General features: G+C 36.0%; 1 protein-coding gene across 1 annotated transcript in view; it reads left to right on the forward strand.

The window, feature by feature from the left end:
- LOC127867537 (alpha-aminoadipic semialdehyde synthase, mitochondrial-like) overlaps positions 1-19382 on the forward strand; it is a 30956-nt gene extending 11574 nt beyond the window's left edge. The window contains exons 11-22 of the mRNA XM_052408796.1: positions 1901-1971; positions 6391-6512; positions 6999-7239; positions 7590-7698; positions 9472-9548; positions 11721-11784; positions 15241-15408; positions 16332-16427; positions 17153-17268; positions 17990-18078; positions 18613-18795; positions 19267-19382. Of these exons, the coding sequence (XP_052264756.1) occupies positions 1901-1971; positions 6391-6512; positions 6999-7239; positions 7590-7698; positions 9472-9548; positions 11721-11784; positions 15241-15408; positions 16332-16427; positions 17153-17268; positions 17990-18078; positions 18613-18795; positions 19267-19382 (1452 nt within the window). The remainder of the gene's footprint in view (positions 1-1900; positions 1972-6390; positions 6513-6998; positions 7240-7589; positions 7699-9471; positions 9549-11720; positions 11785-15240; positions 15409-16331; positions 16428-17152; positions 17269-17989; positions 18079-18612; positions 18796-19266) is intronic.
- The last annotated feature ends 3362 nt before the right edge of the window (positions 19383-22744 follow it).

Below are 22744 nucleotides of genomic sequence, written 5' to 3' on the forward strand. Positions count from 1 at the left end.
CAGGTTTTCCGAAGGAAATTAACCAGGTTTTCCGAAGGAAAAAACTGGTTATTAGATTGGCGAATGCGGGCAGGCTGGCTGGCTGGCTGGCTGGCGGGCGGGCGGAACAAGCTTGTCCGGGCCATAACTATGTCGTTCATTGTCAGATTTTAAAATCATTTGGCACATTTGTTCACCATCATTGGACGGTGTGTCGCGCGAAATAATTACGTCGATATCTCCAAGGTCAAGGTCACACTTTGAGTTCAAAGGTCAAAAATGGCCATAAATGAGCTTGTCCTGGCCATAACTATGTCATTCATTGTGAGATTTTAAAATCATTTGGCACATTTGTTCACCATCATGGGACGGTGTGTCGCACGAAAGAATCACGTCAATATCTCCAATGTCAAGGTCGCCACGACTAAAAATAGATTTTTTTTAAAAACAAACTTACAAAGGGGGTTTATTTTGTTTGTTCATTTCAAAAGTTCAGTTTGAGTTTTCTCCCTTTATCAGATTTTTTTTTCACAATGAAAACCTGGTTTTGTGACAATTTTGTCCCTTGTTGTCATTGTTTTTGTTGTAACATTGTATTGAAAGAGCCTCGATAGTGTAAGTGCATTAAAAAAAAAACACTCTTATGTTCCATAGCTCATTATCGAACAACTAAGCAAGTGCATGTATGACATTGTCTGTCCTCAAATTAAACATTGACTTTACAAAATAATAAGGTATTTAAAAGTAACTTAGCAAAAATGTAAACCTTCATGAGACACTGTGCAGCGTGTAACAACACAATCCCTGCCTGCAGGGTCAATGTCACACTTAGAGGTCATAGGTCATATATCGCCTTAACACAGCTTAAAAATTACTGTCTCAGCCAGAATTTTACCATATATCCATAGATTTTAAAATTGCTGTTCACAATTGTAGACCATTATTAGACGACATGTCATCTGTAACACCAGTCACATGTCTACCTATCTCATAGGTCAATATTAATGCTGGAAGCAAAAGTGGAACGAGGGGTTATCTGTTTCCTATCAACAGATGCCTTTTTTTTCATTATTTAATTACAAGTGTGTTTCTTACTTATTTTCACATACATACTGAAGGCTCCTAGTATTTTTTGAAACCTTAACAGTCAAGGTGTTCTGTCATGACATTTGTTAAAACAAAATTTATTTGGATTGTTATACAAAGTTTAGGGGGGGGTATATAGGAGGGAGCTTGTCTGTCTGTCGGTCGGTCTGTCGGTCCGTTTGTGTCAGCTCTCTAATTCAAGTAGTTTTAATCCGATCTTCACCAAACTTGGTCAGAAGTTGTATCTACATGATGTCTAGGCCAAGTTCGAACATGGGCCTTGCAGGGTCAAAAACTAGGTCACAGGGTCACTTAGTGCATTTTAAACATTCAGCATGTTGTCCGTTCTCTAATTCAAGTAGTTTTTATCAGAGCTTCACCAAACTTGGTCAGAAGTTGTATCTAGATGATGTCTAGACCAAGTTCGAACATCGGTTATGGCAGGTAAAAAACTAGGTCACAGGGGTCACTTATCTACTTCGGGCTTTATATTTGTAATTTGTTGTATTAAAGATCGATTGTAATAGTAATTATTCTTTTATGTTACTCAATCGTTTAAAACAGAAATGAATTCATGGACTGTGTACATAGTCATCAAAAGCAGAATTATATTGTTTTATAAAGAATTTAAAATTGAAACTCAAGGAAAACCTTGAATTTAAAAAAATTTGTCTCAACATAGAAACATATCATTTTAGGCATTATCTTGGATTTTCTTTCAAACACATATTTACATGTTGTCTTATTTTCATCCCAAGTTAAGAAAATGATAAGAATATTTATAAATAAGTCCGCTGACCTGTATTTACCCTTTGTGTCCATGTGCACATTCCAGGCGGTGATAGCCTCTAACGGCCGACTGACTCCCAACTTTGCATATATCACTGAGCTGAGAAAGAAGAATCAGTAAGTACAGAAGTGATCAGCTTTTTAGTCTGCTACTGCTTAGATAAGCAGATTTGCTGATTTGTTGTCTCCAATTTGTAGAAAATCAAATTAAGTTAAAGACTTTTTTTTTAAAGATTTAAGTTTTGAAGTTTTTTTTTTAAACCTCAGATACAGAATGTTCTGTAGCAGCAAGTTAATCGCAGGCTGTTGTGGATTAATGCTGTTTGCTTATAGCTATTTTCACTTTGATTCTAATAAGGGTTTATCTGCAGCTCTCCAAATGTATATGCAGATATTTAGTTGTATGAATCACTACTTCTTCTCTTTTTGCGCAGATTGGCTCATTTTCTCAAAATAATTTGTGCAAACGACATGCTAATCTGGGAAACACTTTATGCACATCCATTCAGCCTGGTTTTCATGGAGCATTGTTAAAAAGCATTTTTGATGTTCAACCCTTACTGTAAAACGTTTTACATTTGTTAGCATAAAATTATTTAGGTTAACAAAAGATGATAATTTTGATTGCACTTACAATTATAGACAGTTAATTTGTGTTTTTAGCTCACCTGATTGCTCAGGTGAGCTTTTGTGACCGGTGTTTGTCCGTCGTACGTCCGTCCATCCGTTAACATTTGCCTTGTTAACACTCTAGAGGCCACATTTATTGTCCAATCTTCATGAAACTTGGTCAGAAGCTTCATCCCAATGAAATCTCGGTTGAGTTCAAAACTGGGTCATGCCGGATCAAAAACAAGGTCACTAGGTCAAAAAAAAGAAAAAACTTGTAAACACTGTGGAAGTCACATTTCATGCCCAATCTTCATGTAACTTTGTCAAAATGTTTGTCTTAATGATATGTTGGTTGAGTTCAAAAGTGGTTCCGGTCCATTGAAAAACATGGTTGCCAGTGGGCGGGGCAGTTTTCCTTATATTGCTATAGAGAAACCTTGTAAACACTCTGGAAGTCACAATTTTTGCCCAATCATCATGAAAGTTGGTCAAAACATTGGTTTTATTGATTTCTCGGACAAGTTTGAAAATGGTCCAGATCGGTGAAAAAACATGGCCGCCAGTGGGCGGGGCATTTTTCTCTATATGTGTATAGTGAAAACATGTCAGCGCTCTAGAAGTCACATTTTTGGCCCAATTTTTATGAAATTTTGTCAGAACTTTTGTTTCCTAGATATGTGAGTTAAGTTTGAAAATGGTTCCGGTCTGTTGAAAAACATGGTTGCCAGGGGGACGGGGCAGTTTTCCCTATATTTATATAGTAAAAAGGCTTGCAAACAATCATGAATTAAGGTCATGTAACATGTGAGACAACTCTTCTAAATATTGCATTTAAATTTACAGTAGTTACTCCCCTTTGATTATTCATGTTTTCATAATAATACAGTGTAGTTGTGTTTCATTTATGTGTTAATTGTTATTCGAGGTTGGATGTTTTTATGCCCCCTTTCAAAGAAATGGGGACATATAGTGATAGGACTGTCCGTCCGTCTGTCCGTCTTTCCGTCACACTTTGCATTTAGGTTTCCAAAAATGCTCATAACTTTTATGTCCCTTGAGATATAACGTTCATATTTGGTATGCATGTGTATATGAACAAGGCCTTTCCATATGCACACATTTTTTTAGACCTGTGACCTTGACCTTGAAGTTAGGGTCTGCGTTTAGGTTTCCAAATATGCGTTTAGGTTTCCAAAAATGCTCATAACTTCTATGTCCCTTGAGATACAAGTCCTTCATATTTAGTATGCATGTGTATATGGACAAGGCCTTCCCATAGGCACAAAATTTTTTACCCCTGTGACCTTGACCTTGAAGTTAGGGTCCGCATTTAGGTTTTGAAATCTTCGTTTAGGTTTCGAAAAATGCTCATTACTTCTATGTCCCTTGAGAAACAACCTTCATATTTGGTATGCATGTGTATATGGACAAGGCCTTTCCATACGCACAAAATTTTTAACCCCTGTGACCTTGACCTTGAACTTAGGGTCTGCGTTTAGGTATCGAAATCTGTGTTTAGGTTTTGAAAAATGCTCTTAACTTCTATGTCCCTTGAGATATAACCTTCATATTTGGTATGCATGTGTATATGGACAAGACCTTTCCATACGCAAAATTTTTTTCCCCCTGTGACCTTGACCTGAGGGTCCCCGTTTAGGTTTCAAAATCTGCGTTTAGGTTTCGAAAAATGCTCATAACTTCTATGTCCCTTGAGATATAACCTTTATATTTGGTATGCATGTGTATATGGAAAAGGTTTTTCCATACGCACACAAATTTCTACCCCTGTGACCTTTACCTTGAAGTTAGGGTCCGCGTTTAGGTTTCGAAATCTGCGTTTAGGTTTCGAAAAATGCTCAAAACTTCTATGTCCCTTGAGATATAACCTTCATATTTGGTATGCATGTTTTTATGGACAAGGCCTTTCCATATGCACACAAATTTTGATGCCTGTGACCTTGACCTTGAACTTATGGTCCGCGTTTAGGTTTCGAAATCTGCGTTTAGGTTTCAAAAAATGCTATAACTTCTATCAAAGCGTTTATAGGGGGCATATGTCATCCTATGGTGACAGCTCTTGTTTTTAGCTCACCTGATTGCTCAGGTGAGCTTTTGTGACTGGTCTTTGTCCGTCGTCCTTCCACATTTGTTCGTAAACACTCTAGAGGCCACATTTATTGTCAGATCTTCATAAAACTTGGTCAGAAGAATTGTCCCAATGATATCTCGATTGAGTTTGAAACTGGGTCATGCTTGGTCAAAAACTAGGTCACTAGGTCATAAAAAAGGAAAAGCTTGTAAACACTGTACAAATCACTTTTAATGCCCAATCTTCATTTAACTTTGTCTATATGTCTGTCTTAATGATATGTTGGTTCCGGTCCATTGAAAAACATGGTTGCCAGTGGGCGGGGCAGTTTTCCTTATATTGCTATAGAGAAACCTTGTAAACCCTCGAGAAGTCACAATTTTTGCCCAATCATGAAAGTTAATCAAAACATTGGTTTTATTGATATGTCGGAAGAGTTTGAAAATGGTCCAGATCGGTGAAAAAACATGGCCGCCAGTGGGCGGGGCATTTTCTCTATATGTATAAAGTGAAAACATGTGAACATGTGGGGGGAGGGGGGGCAGTTTTCTTATATTTATATAGTAAACAAAAGCTTGTGAACACTAGAAGTCACATTTTTTGCTCAATCATCATGAAACTTGGTGAATAGATTTGTTTTATATATATCTCAGATGAGTTTGCAAAAGGTCCCAATGGGTCAATAAACATGGCTGCCAGGGGGGTGGGGCAGTTTTCCTTATGTGACTATATAAAGAGAAACCTTGTGATCGAACACTACAGATGTCACATTTTTTGCCTAATCATCGTGAAACTTAGTCAATTCATTGGTTTTATTGATTTCTTGGACAAGTTGGAAAATGGCTCAGATCGGTGAAACACTTTTTAGCTCACCTGATTGCTCAGGTGAGGTTTTAGGATTGGTCTTTGTCCACTGTCCGTCCGTCCACATTTGGTTTGTAAACACTCTAGCATTGACATTTCTCAAGCATTCTTTATCAAAGTTGCTGAAAGATCTCAGTCAAGTTTGATGATGAGCAAAATCACATAATAAATGCCATAATTATTGCCCTTAGATTGTCCAAATTTTCATTATATCATACAAAATCCTTGTAAGCAAAGTTTGATGTTTGGTAAGGGGGGTCAACTCAAAATATAGGTCACCATTTCAAATCTTACAAAACAAAAAACTCCCTACACCAGAGTTTTGGTTCAATAATGATGAAACTTGACCAGGATGTTTGTCTGGTCAATATCTTGGTCAAGTTTGACATTAGGTAAAGATTGAATGAACCGACTTCTCTCAGGTGAGCAAACTAGGGCCATCTTGGCCCTCTTGTTTATTTCAAGAAATATGTTGCATAATGTGGTACTCAATGTGTCATGGGTTATGGTCAAAAGGTCCACGTCAGCGTAACCCACCATCATCATGTCAATTTAAAAATGAATGCCTGTTGTGCAAACTCTATGGCACTGTGAGAGAAACAGTGCGCCTGCAAATTGTCAATTAAATAGTGGATCTCGAATAAGCAGATTTGGCTATAGACATAGTTATGTTAGAAACAATTTAGCTAATTATATATTAGTGGCAAACAATTGCAATTATAAACAAACTGTAGAAATTTATCATTCCTAAGAACCCATTTACAAAGGTTTGAATTTTAGTTAATTTCTAAAACAGATCAGCACAAAAACTGAATCAAATGTTAATTTTGCCAGGTTTAAATGTTATTTGTTTATGTGTATACTGTATACTGTTTATTGATAATAAAAACATATTTGTAATAGAAACAATTCATTCAAACAGTAAAATGTGTCTAAAGATCATATAAATATATGCCCTGTCCTGATATCAGGTCTGCCAAGAAGAGTCGTGTGGTCCCCAATCAGAAGAAGGTGCTGGTACTGGGGGCTGGGTATGTGTCTGGTCCCGCAGTGGAGTACCTGACCAGGGATAAGAATATCAGGGTCACAGTAGGTAGGTAAAACAGCAGCCATGCAAACAGATGTACTTCCTCATTGAATTTCTTTCATATTGCTCTAGATAATGTTCGTCTGCGGTCAACTTATGTTACTCAATTAAAAAATGCCTTTTGGTGCGCATGTAGAACAGGGAGTAAAGAACTGTTGTATGTTTATGAAAGTTTTAAAAATGATATGCAGTGAAACTGACCTTTTATTAAGTTGAAAGTTGAACTCAGCTTTGTAAAATAAAAATATAATTTTGACGTTATCAAACAGCGATGATTATTAAAAAACATAATGATTGAAAATAATTATATCAAAAGGAAATTTGTTGGTGTCAGTTATTTACAGATTTTTAGTCATTTGTGATTATAGATCATATATATGGTTTTCTTATCACTGCACTACTTGTGATCAGAGACAATATATATAATTCACTTTTGGCTGCACCACTTGTGCAAACATTTATTCCTATGAAATATTATTTGTATCTTTTCAGTTTCTCAAATCAAAGAAGAGCTAGACTCCATTGAGGCTCGATGTCCGAATGTGGACATCATGCTGCTGGACATTATGCGGCACCAGGAGGAGCTGGATAAACTTGTGCCGGATCACGACATTGTTGTCAGCCTGCTGCCTTACGTCATGCACCCGGAGATTGCCAAGTATTGCATCAAGCACAAGAGAAACATGGTGACCGCCAGCTATGTGTCACCTGCTATGAAGGCTCTACATAAAGCGTGAGATATATGTTTTTTGTATATTAGATTTCTGACTTCATCATGCCATTTGTTTTAGAGTATCTTTGCATTGTTTGCAAGTGTTACTTAAGGTTACATATCAGATAGTATCCATGGACATTGAAAATCTGTACCACATGTGTCGTTCTAAATCAGGAGCGTAACTATTAAAATATGCTTTCTTCAATTTCTGGTCATAGACGTTGTTATGCAATCAAATGGTGACATGAATTGTTTCCCAGTTTGATTCAAAATTAGCTAAGTTGAAGCATAAAGAAATTCTATTACTAAAAATGCATATGAGTAAACAGATGGTATGGTATTTTGAATGACCATGAATGTGACTTCAGAGCCTTGGATGCCAATGTGACGATTGTGAATGAGGTCGGAGTGGATCCTGGTATTGACCACATGCTGGCTATGCAGTGCTTTGATGAAGTGAAAAAAGCAGGCGGCAAGGTAGGGTGCTATACATTTTGTTACAAACAACAAAATATTGGAATGGGAGAAGATATTTTATTTATTTTTTTGTCCGTTGTTCGTCATTCGGTGTCAACATTTGCCTTGTTAACACTATAGAGACCACATTTATTGTCCAATCTTTATGAAATTTGGTCAGAAGATTCGTCATAACGATGTCTTGGACGAGTTCGAAAATGGTTACAGTTGTTTGGAAAACATTGCCTCCAGGGGGCAGGGCATTTTTCCTAATAAGGCTATATATGGCTATAGTAAAACCTTGTTAACACCCTAGATTCCAAATTTATGGTCCGATTTTCATGAAACTTGGTCAGAACATACATCCCAATGGCATCTTGATTTAGTTCCAAAATGATTCTGGTCTGTTGAAAAACATGGCTTCTAGGGGGCGGGTCAGTTTGCCTTATATTGCTACATATGGCTGTAGTAGAACCTTGTTAACACTCTAGAGACCACATTTATTGTCCAATCTTTATGAAATTTGGTCATAAGATTTGTCTTAACGATATCTTGGACGAGTTCGAAAATGGTCACAGTTACTTGAAACACATGGCCGTCGGGGGGTGGGTGGGGGGCATTTTTTCTTATATGACTATAGTAAAAACTTGTACACTCTAACTAAAAGTCACATTTATTGTCAGATCTTAATGAAACTTGGTAAGAACATTTGTTCTAATGATATCTTGACAAGTTCGAAAATGGTTCCGTTTTTTTTTTAAACATGGCCTCAATGGAGTTGGTATTGTTCCTTATATGGCTATATATTACTTAAGTAAAACCATGTTAACACTAGAGGCCACATTTTGTCTGATCTTAATGATACTTGGTCAGAAGATTTGATATCTTGGACTAATTTGAGAATAGTTCTGGTTGGTTGAGAAACATGGCAGCCAGAGGGCGGGGCATTTTTTCTTAAATGGCATAGTAAAAACTTGTATACACTCTTAAAGTCACATTTATTGTCCAATCTTCATAACACTTGGTCAGAACATTTTGTTTTAATGCTATCTTGGATCAGTTCAAAAATTGTTCATGTCTGTTGAAAAGCAGCCACCAGGGGTTGGGGTTGGGGAATTTATCCTTATATGGCTATAGTAAAACCTTGTAAACACTCTAAAAGTTACCTGTATAGTTTACTTTGCATGAAACTTGGTCAGAACATTTGTTCCAATGATATCTTGGGGCTGAACTGAGCAGGTCAGTTCTTTTGTATCTCAGTTGAGCGACTTTGTGCCTTTCAGGCCCTCTTGTTCTATTGATCGGGCTCTTGATATTTAATAGGATTAGCAGAACATTCTATTGTTTTCACGTTTCTTAGATTTCACTTGATATCTTTAATTTTATATTTCAACAGATTTTAATAGAACTTATTACAGTTGATTTACATAACACATGGACTTGAGGGACTTAATACATTTTTTGACAGAATTCTGTCAGCAATATCAGGTTTTAAAGCATTTTAAAGGCCAATTTAGGGGTATTTTCACCTGCTGTTAAAGCTCATGTTGCTTCTAGGATTTAACGAAATGTATTGCTCCCATACAGTAAAATGCTGTTTATGGAAACTGGGACACAATTGTATTATTCTTATTGTTGTAATTTAAAAATGTTTAAAAAAAGAAAAAAGAACTTGTTTAATAGCATTTGATAATATTTTATTTCAAAACTATTTTTAAATCCTTTGTTAACATTTGCACGTCTATAATATGGTCTTGTATTCATTATTTTAGCCCCAATGTTTCTCTGTTTTAGATCAGCTCCTATGTCTCATACTGCGGAGGCTTGCCTGCACCTGAAGATTCCAAGACACCACTCGGCTACAAATTCAGGTGGGTATTCAAGTAAAACATGACTTTGCTACAAATTCAGGTGGGTATTAAAGTAAAACATGACTTTGCTATAAATTCAGGTGGGTATTCAAGTAGAATATGACTTGGCTCCAACTTCTGGCGAGTAGGGTATTTAATGAGATCAAATATGCAGGTGTGTATTCAAGTTGATAACCATTCGGCTACAAATTCAGTTGGGTATTCCAGAAGAACACCCCTGGGAAACCAATATTCTACAAATTCAGGTTGGTGTTAAGTTAAACACTATACATGTACTACAAATTCAGGTGGGTATTAAAGAAGAACACTACACTGAAACTCCAATATAAACGGATCTGCGTAATAAGTTTTGAGCTCATTTATTGAAGGGGCTATAAAAAAACAGGTATATTATAGCTTATAATATAGGTCCTGTTTATTGCCATGCTGTGTTGTCATCCGCAATTACATGCATATAAACCGAATCGTAGCGTTAACATTATACATACCGTTGTTCTAATGTGCACATTTATCCGTTAATCCAATTAAGTTACAACATGACTTACAAAATAAAAATCTTGAACATTTATGACGATAAATATGTTTAAGAAATTCATAAACACAAAGCATATGCATATGCCATTTTTAGAAGTGTGAAGAGAATAATGCATTATGGGGCAGACTGCAGAGCTTTCATTGGACAAGCAAGTTTAAATTTAGATTGAATGCAATACGATACATGTACAAATAAATGTTTATTGCGTCATACGTATGCAAAAAATGTGTTTCCCGTACCTTTCTGATACCGGGCCAAAATGCAAGTGAATGTCTGTTAAAAAATACACTGCATTAGCATGTAAATAAATCACCTGGATTATTTAATTAATTTCTCGTACACGCAAAAACTGCAAAATGCCTAAATACTAGACAGAAAAAACTTGTTTTATACTGTGCGCAGTATATTTCACAGCCGCTCGTTTAATATAGTCAAACTGCAATCATATCAAAGTAAGAATTTTTTAATTGTTTTGAATAACTTTAATTTGATAATTATCCCGCTTGCACTTTACTTATTGAAATTAGCGCACCATACCGCTCTGATAAGGAATACATTTAATAAACACTGACACGCGAGTTTTTCACACCTTTATTGACATTACACAACAGATAAACACCAATTAGCTGTGGGTGTTGTTGTCCTTGAAGAGATTAAAATCAGTTAAACGAACGGTTGAATAAAGCAATCAAGATGTGATCGCCACCATCTTTGATTTTTCTGAAAATACATGAAATTGCATAACATGGATTTGAATCAGAAATGGAAGGTTGGAGAAAAAATGGGATCAAAGCACCCCCCGCGTTATATTGGACACAGCGTTATAACGGAGAGCACTATATTGGAGTAACAGTGTACTGGGTAATAAATTCAGTGAGTATTCAAATTGAAAATCACTTGGGTTACACATTTAGATCATATAGATGCTATTCAAGAAGAATACCACAGGGCTACATATTCAGGTTGTATTCAAGAACGCCACTGTATATTTAAATATTACTATACTTACATATTTGAGTAATTCATTTATTCAAGAATAATGATGTATGTATTCTTTACAGCTATTATTCTGTTTAAGTTGTATTCACTTGATGATATATGCATGATATATGCATAGCATTGTACGTAATTTGGCCCAAAACAGCCATCATCCGTTCTCATACCTTTGACACCACTTTGCTACAAATTCACAAGAGCATTCATGAGCATTCCACTCCTAAGATGTTTTTATGCCCCCGATAGGGTGGCATATAGCAGTTGAACTGTCCGTCAGTCAGTCTGTCAGTCTGTGCATCCGTACGAAAACTTTAACATTGCCCATAACTTTTGCAATATTGAAGATAGCTACTTGATATTTGGTGTGCATGTGTATCTCATGGAGCTGCACATTTTGAGTGGTGAAAGGTCAAGGTTAAGGTCATCCTTCAAGGTCAAAGGTCAAATATATGGCTTCAAAGTGGCGCAGTAGGGGGCATTGTGTTTCTGACAAACACATCTCTTGTTCTTTCAAATATTTACTGGATTGGTTTGTTTGATGATGGTAAGATTAATAGAATGAGACTTGTTGTTTTTGTTGTTTGTTGTGTCTTGAGCCTTGGATGTTTTTCCATGCTTTTAAAGAGTTTTCACTGTTTCAGCTGGTTCCCCAAAGGTGTCCTGATGAACTGTCTCAGTGGAGCAAAGTATCTAAAAAATGGACAGGTGTGCAGTTGGTTTGCTGTCTTTCATAATGCTATATGAAGCACTTAAAAAATATCTAGGATTTATTTGTGTAGCTTTTAACAGTGTCAGAAATGTATTAGTATTAATTGTTGACACTTTTTTTGTAATTTTTGTTTTGTTTCTGTCTACCACCTTAACATAAATCCTTTTGCAACTTGAATATAAAATCTTGATATGATAAAATGTTTGTTCAATAAACATAAGAGTACTCAAGTACAAAAGTTTAATTATCATTTTTTTAATAGACAAGAACGCAAAGCAACTCCCATATCCTGTACTATGACTGTGTAGTTTGGTGTTTGCATTTCATTCTGTCAGCACTGTTGCTAACAACAATAACTGATATAAACATAACATTTCTCCTGTGTAAATTTAATAATGTCAGCTTATTAATTGTGACGTCCTGGGTTTGATTCCCACTCTGGGATTGTTTTCAAGATTTCCCAAAAGACACCAAGTCCTGGTTCTATCCAGGAAGCAGACTCTATAGTGCCTTAGGCTTTGATTTCCCCTCTTGTGAATTAAAGTTGTTAAAAGTAAACACTGTTTAAATAATTTCTATTGCTTAATTATTATTAGCCTTGATCTAGTAAAACTTGGATTAGTTGTTATCCCCCGCCAGAGGCGGAGGGATATTGTTTTGGCGTTGTCCGTCCGTCCAGCTGTCCGTCCGTCCGGCACTTTTGTGTCCAGAGCCATATCTTGGAAGTGCTTTTGCGGATTTCATTGAAACTTCGTATGAGTATATATATGCATAAGAGGATGATGCACGCCAAATGGCATTGTACACCATCTGTTAAAAACAGAGTTATGGCCCTTTGTATCTTGAAAAAATGCTTTTTACTATAGGCACTTTTGTGTCCGGAGCCATATCTTGGAAGTGCTTTGGCGGATTTCATTGAAACTTGGTATAAGTATATATATGCATAAGGGGATGATGCACGCCAAATGGCATTGTACACCATCTGTTAAAAACAGAGTTATCGCCCTTTGTATCTTGAAAAAATGCTTTTTACTATAGGCACTTTTGTGTCCGGAGCCATATCTTGGAAGTGCTTTGGCGGATTTCATTGAAACTTGGTATGAGTATATATATATGCATAAGAGGATAATGCACGCCAAATGGCATTGTATACAATCTGTTAAAAACAGAGTTATGGCCCTTTGTATCTTGATAAAATGCTTTTTACTAAAGGCACTTTTGTGTCCGGAGCCATATCTTGGAAGTACTTCATTGAAACTTGGTATGAGTATATATCCTGCACCAGAGGCGGAGGGATATTGTTTTGGCTTTGTCCGGCTGTCCGTCCGGCTGTCCGTCCGTCTGTCACTTTTTACTATAGGTACTAGTTATGGCCCTTTGTATCTTGAAAAAATGCTTGTTTGAGTGTCAAATATAAAACTCTTGTGTCCAGAAGCATATAGGCGGGGGATATCAATTCAACGAATTTGCTTGTTGGTAAAGAGTCGTTCCATATTAGCCTGTGCAGTCTGCATAGGCTATTCAGGGACAACACTTTCCACTTTTATGATATTTTTAGCTCACCTGTCACGAAGTGACATGGTGAGCTTATGTGACCGTGTGATGTCCGGGGTCCGTTGTGTGTGTGTGCGTCCGTCAACAATTTGTGTAGACAGTAGAGGGCACAGTTTTCATCCAATCTTTATGAAATTTGGTCAGAATGTTTATCTTGATAAAATCTGGTTTGGGATTATATTTGGCTCATCTGGGGTCAAAAACTAGGTCAAATAATAGAAAAACCTTGTGTAGACAGTAGAAGTCACAGTTTTCATCCAATCTTTATGAAATTTGGTCAGAAAGTTTATCTTGATGAAATCTGGGTTGGGATTGTATTTGGGTCATCTGGGGTCAACAACTAGGTCACTAGGTCAAACACTAGGTCAAATAGTAGAAAAACCTTGTGTAGACAATAGAGGTCACAGTTTTCATCCAATCTTTATGAAATTTGGTCAGAATGTATTTCTTGATAAAATCTGGGTTGGGATTGTATTTGGGTCATCTGGGGTCAAAAACTAGGTTACTAGGTCAAATAATAGAAAAACCGTCAACAATTTGTTTGTGTAGACAGTAGAGGTCACAGTTTTCATCCAATGTTTATGAAATTTGGTCAGAATGTTTATCTTGATGAAGTCTGGGTTGGGATTGTATTTGGGTCATCTGGGGTCAAAAACTAGGTCACTAGGTCAAATAATAGAAAAACCTTGTATAGACAATAGAGGTCACAATTTTCATCCAATCTTTATGAAATTTGGTCAGAATGTTTATCTTCATGAAATCAGGGTTGGGATTGTATTTGGGTCATCTGGGGTCAAAAACTAGGTCACTTAGTCAAATAATAGAAAAACTCTGTGTAGACAATAGAAGTCACAGTTTCCATCCAATCTTTATAAAATTTGATCAGAATGTTTATCTTGATGAAATCTGGGTTGGGATTGTATTTGGGTCACCTGGGGTCAAAAACTAGGTCACTAGGTCAAATATGGTGGACGAACCAGTTATCGAACACCTAAGAAATTACGTCAAAATTGAAACACTTAAAATAACAAAAACATGTTGTTTCAAAAATGATTAACAGTTCACTCATTTACTAACTTATCTGTTAAATTTTCCAGCGAATATCCTTCAAGAATTCATAACAATGATTCGCTGGTTATTGTCACCTCTAGCAGACAAAACAAAATGGCGGCCGATGCAAACATGACCTATTACCGGAAAGTTCATAAATACTACTTCAGTATATACATAGTCACATGACTATCGTGTAATCCGGACTCGGCGAAAATATCTGCGTCTGCTGCAATCAAAATTGCAAACGAAAATATGCTTTTTGGTGTGTGAATGCATGTTTTGATAGATGCATTTAAAAAGTAATAGCAGAAAACATATAAAAACATGTACATAACAATAAATGTATTCCTTTAACCTGTTTTCGGCTCAAATGGTTTCAAGCTAAGTAGGCAAGTAGGTCATGGACTTCATGTACCACCATTTGCTTATCAATGTGACATCATGCGCACTATTGCGCTTGCGCATACAGAACCAAAACAAAACGTCCGATAATAGGTGCTGTTCGATAACAGGTACTTCAACACTAATAGATAAACCTGGTGTAGACAATAGAGGTCACAGTTTTCATCTAATCTTTATGAAATTTGGTCAGAATGTTTATCTTGATGAAATCTGGGTTGGGATTGTATTTGGTTAGTCAGGTGAACGATTCAGGGCCATCATGGCCCTCTTGTTTTTGTTTTAAAATGGCTCTGTTTATAGAGAATCCAGTTAAGGCGGAAAGTGCTGTAACAAATTAGACTGTGAAGATACTTTACACACATGCATTAAGCCCAGCTTTCCCAGAAATATTGTTGATATATTAAGCAAATCAAGCATGCACCATTCTTAATGCCATATTTCAGGTTGTGGAGATTTCAGGCCAGGGAGGGCTATTGGATGCGGCAGAGCATCTCAACTTCATGCCCGGTTTTAACCTTGAGGGATTCCCCAACCGGGACTCCACCATCTATACTGACGCTTACGGCATCAACGACGCTCACACATGCATAAGGGGGACCATTCGCTACAAGGTGGGTATGATTAAATCAGTAGCCAACCATTTAAATTATATTTTGGCACATAAGAGTGGTTTTCTCTTGGAAATTAATATCATTGATGACAGAGAACTGAATTAAAATCTGTGTCTACTAATGTCAAAGGTGGTTATGTTTGTTTTTTCCCTACCAATACATGTATGAAACCAATTCCTTTAAGCATGATTATGCCCCCTTTTATACATAGAAAAGTCAAGGTTTGGATACAAGTTGCAATGCAGGTTAAAGTTAGCATGCAAGAAGTACAAATATCCGAAACTACTACAGATATTTAATTAAAGCATCACACATGTCTTTAGGAATTTTCATGCAAGGTTGCAGACCAAGCCCCATAACTCTGACCTTCATTGGAGCAGAATTATGCCACTTATTGCACTTTTTGATATTCACCTAAATGTATGTGTTCAATCATTCCTATCTCTTGCTAACATGCAGATCTAGGTTGCATTTGGGGCCATTTAGGTCATGGGCTAAAACACTTCAATTTGGATGGAGATCATATTTTGTTGAATTTTTTATCATAGGTAGGTTGCATTTTAAATAGAAAAGAATGCATAGCAACTCCCATATCTTGTACTATGTTTAAAATTGTCAGCACTTGCATTTGGTGCCAGTTGCATGAAAATAGATAAAGAGTTTCCGCTCAATAAGTTAAGTTTGGATGAAGGTATTGTGCTTTGATTTACTGTGTTGGAAGCTTTCCTTTAATTGACAGTTGGCCTACAATCAATACTGCTTACTAAAAAACATTATTGATTCAAGTGTGCCAATTAAACAATACTGACAAGGCTTCCATTTAGGTGATATGGGTTTATTGAACGCATCCTCTTGTTAGATTGTCCATCCCCAATTTTATAAATACAAGTGAGTAATTTTGGATTTCATTGATTCCATTGCAGGGTTTTGCCAACGTTGCTAAGGGCCTGATGAAGCTGGGACTGCTGAGTAGTGAGGAGAGCTCCAGTCTGCACCCCAACGGACCAGAGAAGACATGGGTAGGGGCTTGAATTCTACTAATTATCATGCTTCTTTCTCAGAACTTTTACTTTCTGTAATCATACATTTTTCAAGTGAGTTTAAACATTTCCTGATAAAATATCTATCTGGCTGCCATGAGGTGATGAAGTTTTCCAGGCCTGACATGAAAACATGTATATGTGTACCAGACTTACATGTATATGTGTACCAGACTTACATGTATATGTGTACCAAACTTACATGTATATGTGTACCAGACTTACATGTATATGTGTACCAGACTTACATGTATATGTGTACCACACTAACATTTATTTGTGTACCAGACTTACATGTATATGTGTACTAGACTTACATGTATATGTGTACCAGACTTACATGTATATGTGTACCAGACTTACATGTATATGTGTACCAGACTTACATGTATATGTGTACCAGACTTACATTTATTTGTGTACCAGACTTACATGTATATGTGTACTAGACTTACATGTATATGTGTACAAGACTTACATGTATATGTGTACCAGACTTTTATGTATATGTGTACCAGACTTACATGTATATGTGAACCAGACTTTTTTTCATGAATTTTAAACTGTATTCCAACCAAAAGCCTTCTTCTTTGCCTAACTTTCAAACAAGATTAAATCAATACATGTTTGTTGGGTCTGAAGGGAGCGCGAGGGGTCTTTTTCCCTCTTGTTTATATTATTACATTTTGTTTATATGATTGCAGAGACAGTACTTCTGTGGGATGTTTGGAAAGTCATCTGATCTACTTGAGGACTCCTTGAAGGATCTTGTTTTTGAGGCTGTTGGACAAAATGAACATCGTTTGGATGCCATTGTTAGGTCAGGATACCCAGAATTCATAGGACATTCCAGCTGTAAAATAAATTTAAGGAAATTATTTTTTAACCTTCTTCAGAGTTTCTATAAACATAGAGAATATTAGGTTTACTAGAGTTTAGTGTTCAATATATTGAAGTTGATTTAGAAGGGCTTAGAAAACCACTAAACTTGGCGAGTGGTTTTGTTTTTCGTGCCATGCCAATGAACATATCTGTATTAAACTATTACTTGGTATTCTATTTATCTCATCTTTTTTTTCATTTTTCTGTATTCACGTCCAAAGAAAACAATATTAAATGGCTGAACACAGCATTTAAACATCAAAATACTTATTGTAAACAAAATGACGTCAGTATTAGGTGTATTAAAAGTAAGCTGAATGTGCAGAAATTTATCAGATCTGGTGTTATTTTGTTGATAAAGTATATACAAACATGTTTTGCAAGTATTATGAAACTGTTGTTAGGTGTTATGGTTCAGACAAATTCATTTTTTGGTTACGACCAGTCAGGTGTTACATTAATTATAGAGTTTCAGGTTCAAGGAACTGGCTGATGTTTTTATTTGGGACAATATGTTTTAAGTATATTGCTGTATTTTCAAAATGTTAAGTTTATTTCGGAAATATGGTTTTACTATATTATATACATAAAATAAAATTAATCTTTTGTTATATAATTAAAATACAAGCTATAGACTATGAGTGTTGCATGTTTTTCAGACTGGGTCTGCTTGATGAAGAGCTGATTGACAAGAAGGGGACGCCCATTGACACCCTGTCCAACTATCTCTCCAAGAGACTTGCCTTCGGTAGGGCTCTCTCATGCAGCCCATTTAAACTATTTAAATGATCGTCTGGGATAACAGGGCTAAATGCATGTGTCTAAAGATACCTCCCAGATTTGTCTGTGCAGTCCCTACAGTCTTATTGGGCAACAAGACTTCACCCTTTTTATGAAATTCTTTGTTGAAAGAAAGCCTCTTCTTAAGGAAAATACAGTAAATGGTAAAGAGTAGTCCCTGATAAGCCTGTGTGAACTGCACAGGCTACTCTGGGATGACACTTTACATACATGGATAAAGCCATGTTTGCCCAGTTAGACTCACTTAAATTAGGCTGGACTTTCTCATCTAAAACTCAAGTTCAAAACTTCATGTACGTTATTCAGCCACTTAATGATTATCATGACAAAACTCATGGATCATTTAAGCTTGCAATGACCTTCAAACTACCCTTTGCATATACAATTTGCTGAATTAAACAGCTCTTGTTGAAATCTCATTCTCAAAGAAAAAAAATTCAGCCCCTTTAACATTTACAATTGTGTGATGTATTTCCAACAGCGCCTGGAGAGAGGGATATGATCCTCATGCAGCATGACATTGGGGTGCAGTGGTTCAATGGACAGAAAGAGCACCGGGGCGTGAGTCTTGTCATGTATGGCGACTCTGACCCAAAGGGGTATTCTGCCATGGCCAAAACTGTGGGGCTCCCCACGGGCATTGCAACCAGAATGGTCCTTGATGGTATGTTAGTTTGTGGTTTTCAATTAACATGTAAATATGTAATAAATGGTGTTGGATAATGTTCAGTTGGTAGCATGTAGCTCAATAATTTGAGAATTGCAGGTTTGATGCCTGGGTTGGCATAACAACTTGTTTTGTGGTTTGTCTTTGTCTACCTATGTGTCGAGAAGGTTTTGTAACTTACAAGGATATTATGTTTACTTAGAACTGATAAAGTGTGAGTTTAATGGATGTGCATAAATAAATTGTCCCAGAATAGCCTGTGCAGTCCAAGGCTAATTAGGGATGACACATTTCATTTCTATAGTATTTTTCATTTAAAGGAAGTTTCTTAGCCAAAATCCTTTTAAGGTGTAAAGTGTTGTCCCTGATTAGTCTTTGTGGACAGAAGGGACTAATCTGGGATGACACTTTGTGCACATGCAGAAAACCCAGTTTTCCCAGAGCGCGGATCATTTGTGTTGTTTTCAGGTGAGATTCAGAAGAAAGGAATGTGTATCCCTCTGTCCAGTGACATATACGAGCCCATGCTGGCACGTCTGAAGAAGGAAGGCATCGTTGCTAGGGAAACCATTGAGTCTGTGTAACCATAGCAACCAAAGATTTCATCCCCACCAAGCTGTCACAGTTTGGTCATTTCTTTACAATTGTTTGAAGGTGTCAAAACTAAGTTGCAGTAACAACTGTTAGATTGTGAATGTGAAACAAGTGTACTGTTTAGCACGGTTTACAGTTAGAACTTTAGGAAACCATTTATATTTGGAAACTTTTTATTTATATTTTATGATTTTTGTAAAAACTATTACATTACGGAATTATGCTCAACTTCAACTTACATGATTTGGTTTTTATTTTTACCAGTAGGATGGCATATAGCAGTTGCACTGTCTGTCTGTTAGTCCCTCCGTCTGTCTGTTCGTCCGGCATTCTGTTTTCCAGAGGTTTTTTAATGCCACGCCTCTAGTTATGGAGCTGATTTTTTTATGTGAGTCTACCTACATAAACTACAGATGCAGTGTGAAATTTGTTCTGATCCATTGATTTTTTGTGAAGTTATGGGCTTAGGACTAAGAATTGTTCAACATAATTACTGTTTTCCAAAGGTTTTTTATGCAACCCTTTCAGATATTGAGCTGATTTTTGGTATGTGAGTCTACTTTCATGACCTACAGATGAATTCATTCCGGTCCATTGATTTTTGGCAAAGTTATGGGCCTTGAACTTAGATTTTTTTTATAATTACTGTTTTCTTGAGGTTTTTAATGATGCTTTCAGATATTTAGCTCACTTTTGGTTTGTGAATCTACCTACATGACCTACAGACAAAGAGTGAAATTTGTTTGTTTTTTTATTTAAGAAGGCTTTCAGATATTGAGCTGATTGTTGGTTTTTTAGAAAACCTACATGACTTACAGATGAAGTGTTTGTTTCATTCGGGTTTGCTGATTTTTGGCTAAGTTATGGGCCTTGTTTTCTCAAAAACAGCTGCTGTGGGACTTCAAAGTGCAGTAGAGGGCATTATGTTTCACAAACGCAGCTCTTGTTGTTTTTGCAGTTGTTGACAATAAATTTTAGATCAATTTATCGTTCAAATGTATATTGTTCTGTTATTTAATGAATTATGCTGCAAAATGAATGGACGTTTGTTTATTTATTTAGAGTGTTTATATATTTGTACAATTGTTTTTGAAACTTTAACCTTAACCAGATAAGCAGACTAAATTGTAGTGTTTTATACAATTGTCCATAAACAAAGTGTATTTACTTCTTAATGATAATGAAATAACAATACTAATAGTGTTTACAATATGTGTTTTTCAGTCATAATTTCTAGTGCATGACTGCATGTATGTTTTATCATTAGTACAAAGCCATGTTGACATTTGTCCATTTATATTTGTCCTAATGGATTTATTAGATCTGAACTTATTATTTTATAATTATGTAAAGGTCTGTTTTGTTAGGGAATTTCTTACAAATCAGGGTTGAAGTAAGGGCCAACATAGAATTACCTTTTGTAATGATGATAGGCATTGCATGTACAGGGTCAATAAATAGTCCAGATTTTTTTACGGTAATAATATTGTGTATTGTCCCTCATAGGACCCATATATAAATGATTTTACAAAAAGATGCATATCTTTTGTAAGCATATTCAAGTTAAATAATATCACTCTTATAATGAACCATTCCCAATATGCAAAAAGGCCAATCCTGGTTATTAGATTGGGATATGGCATTGGCAGGAAACCAGTGGCGCAAACCAAGTGGTTTTTGGTTAATATCTTATGCTTGCATTGACAAATCATGATGAATCTCTTGATAAGTTAATCTAGCATGAAGACCAAGCTTTTTGGGGGCTAGTCAAAAGCAAGGTCAGTGTTGATTAAAGGGGCCTTTTCACAGATTTTGGCATGTTTTGAAGTTTGTCATTAAATGCTTTATATTGATAAATGTAAACATTGGATCTAAAAAGCTCCAGTAAAAAATCTAGAATAAAATTTAAAAAAGGAAAAAAAAGTAGCCCGCAGCTGGGCTCGAACCAGTGACCCCGGAGTCCTGGAGTAAAAACCAATTAGACCGCTCGGCCATCCTGCCAAGTATGTACAAGAGACGTATTTTATACTTTATATAAGCAATCTTCGTAGTTTCACAAAAGTAAATGACAAAAACAGAAGTCTCCAAATTATTCAATGGTTTCGCGTTGCAACGCTTTATAATTTTCAGGTATTTAAATCGTCAAAAGATGCATATAATGAGTATATTAGACCATGGTAAATGTTCAGTATTACTGTTTCCTCACAAATATCATAACTAAAACGAAAATTTGCGAATCTGAAACAACTTTTTTCAATTTTGTCAATTTACCAAAACGTGAAAAGATCCCTTTAATATAGGGAAACTACCCACCAAATAATTTAGTATGGATGTTGGTATGGAACTGAAAATTTGTATGTTCAAAGCTTGCATGGAGACAAGGCTTGCAATTGTATTTTGGGTAGGTCAAGGTCTCTGTTACTTAGAATAGAAAAACTAGATCAACTGAACAGCTAGGGATGGGATTAATGTATTGCATTGATATTTTATTTAGATAGCTGACACCTTCCTTCAGCGTCCATTTTGTGATAGTCCTGTTAAAGTCAATGTCTCTGTTACTAAAATAGGGAAAAAAATGTATGAACAATAATTTGAGTTTTGATAGAGACATTGTGCTGGCAATTTGTACATTGGTAGCTTACACAAACGCTTGGGATTCCTCTTGGATCCAGTTGGTTCAAGGTCAAGGTCAATGTTACTAAACATTGGTAGCTTACGTGCAAACCTAGCTAGGGGTTATTTTAGATAATTTTTAGCTCGGCTGTTGTCATAGCGAGCTCGTTGTCCGCCATGCTAAAACATTAACATTGGCTCTAAAATCAAAGTGCTTCCACCTAGGGCTCACACGGGTCAAAAATATTCGTCGGGTCGGGTCGGCGGGTCAAAATTTAAATACCCGAGAAAATTCGGGTTGGGTAGGGTCATATAATACAGAAGTTAATTAAATTAAAAGTACATTAATTTTCATAGCATGTTTTAGAGTCTTAAATATTCAACTGTTTGTCAAGTATATTGTTTAGAATATTATACTTTTTATTGGTTTGATTTATTCAATTATGAATGAAATACTCAACTGCACATAACTATTTATTAGGTTTACACAACGTTGTTGAACTTAATCAGCAAATATTAGTATTACTTGGAATAGCGATAAACAGTACATGTATAAGAAAAACTACGTGTCAAGCACAAATTAAGCTTCTCTTATTTTGAGGGGAGAAGCAAAAATAACTTTAACTGTAAGCTCTAACTGCCTTTTCTACTTTGAAGTCGATATATTGTATTATACATGTTTATTTTTTTAACGTCGCAAATTTGGGATGTGAATAACACATGAAACTCAATTTAAATG

The sequence above is a fragment of the Dreissena polymorpha genome, chromosome 1, assembly GCF_020536995.1.
Source record: "Dreissena polymorpha isolate Duluth1 chromosome 1, UMN_Dpol_1.0, whole genome shotgun sequence".
NCBI lineage: Eukaryota > Metazoa > Mollusca > Bivalvia > Myida > Dreissenidae > Dreissena > Dreissena polymorpha.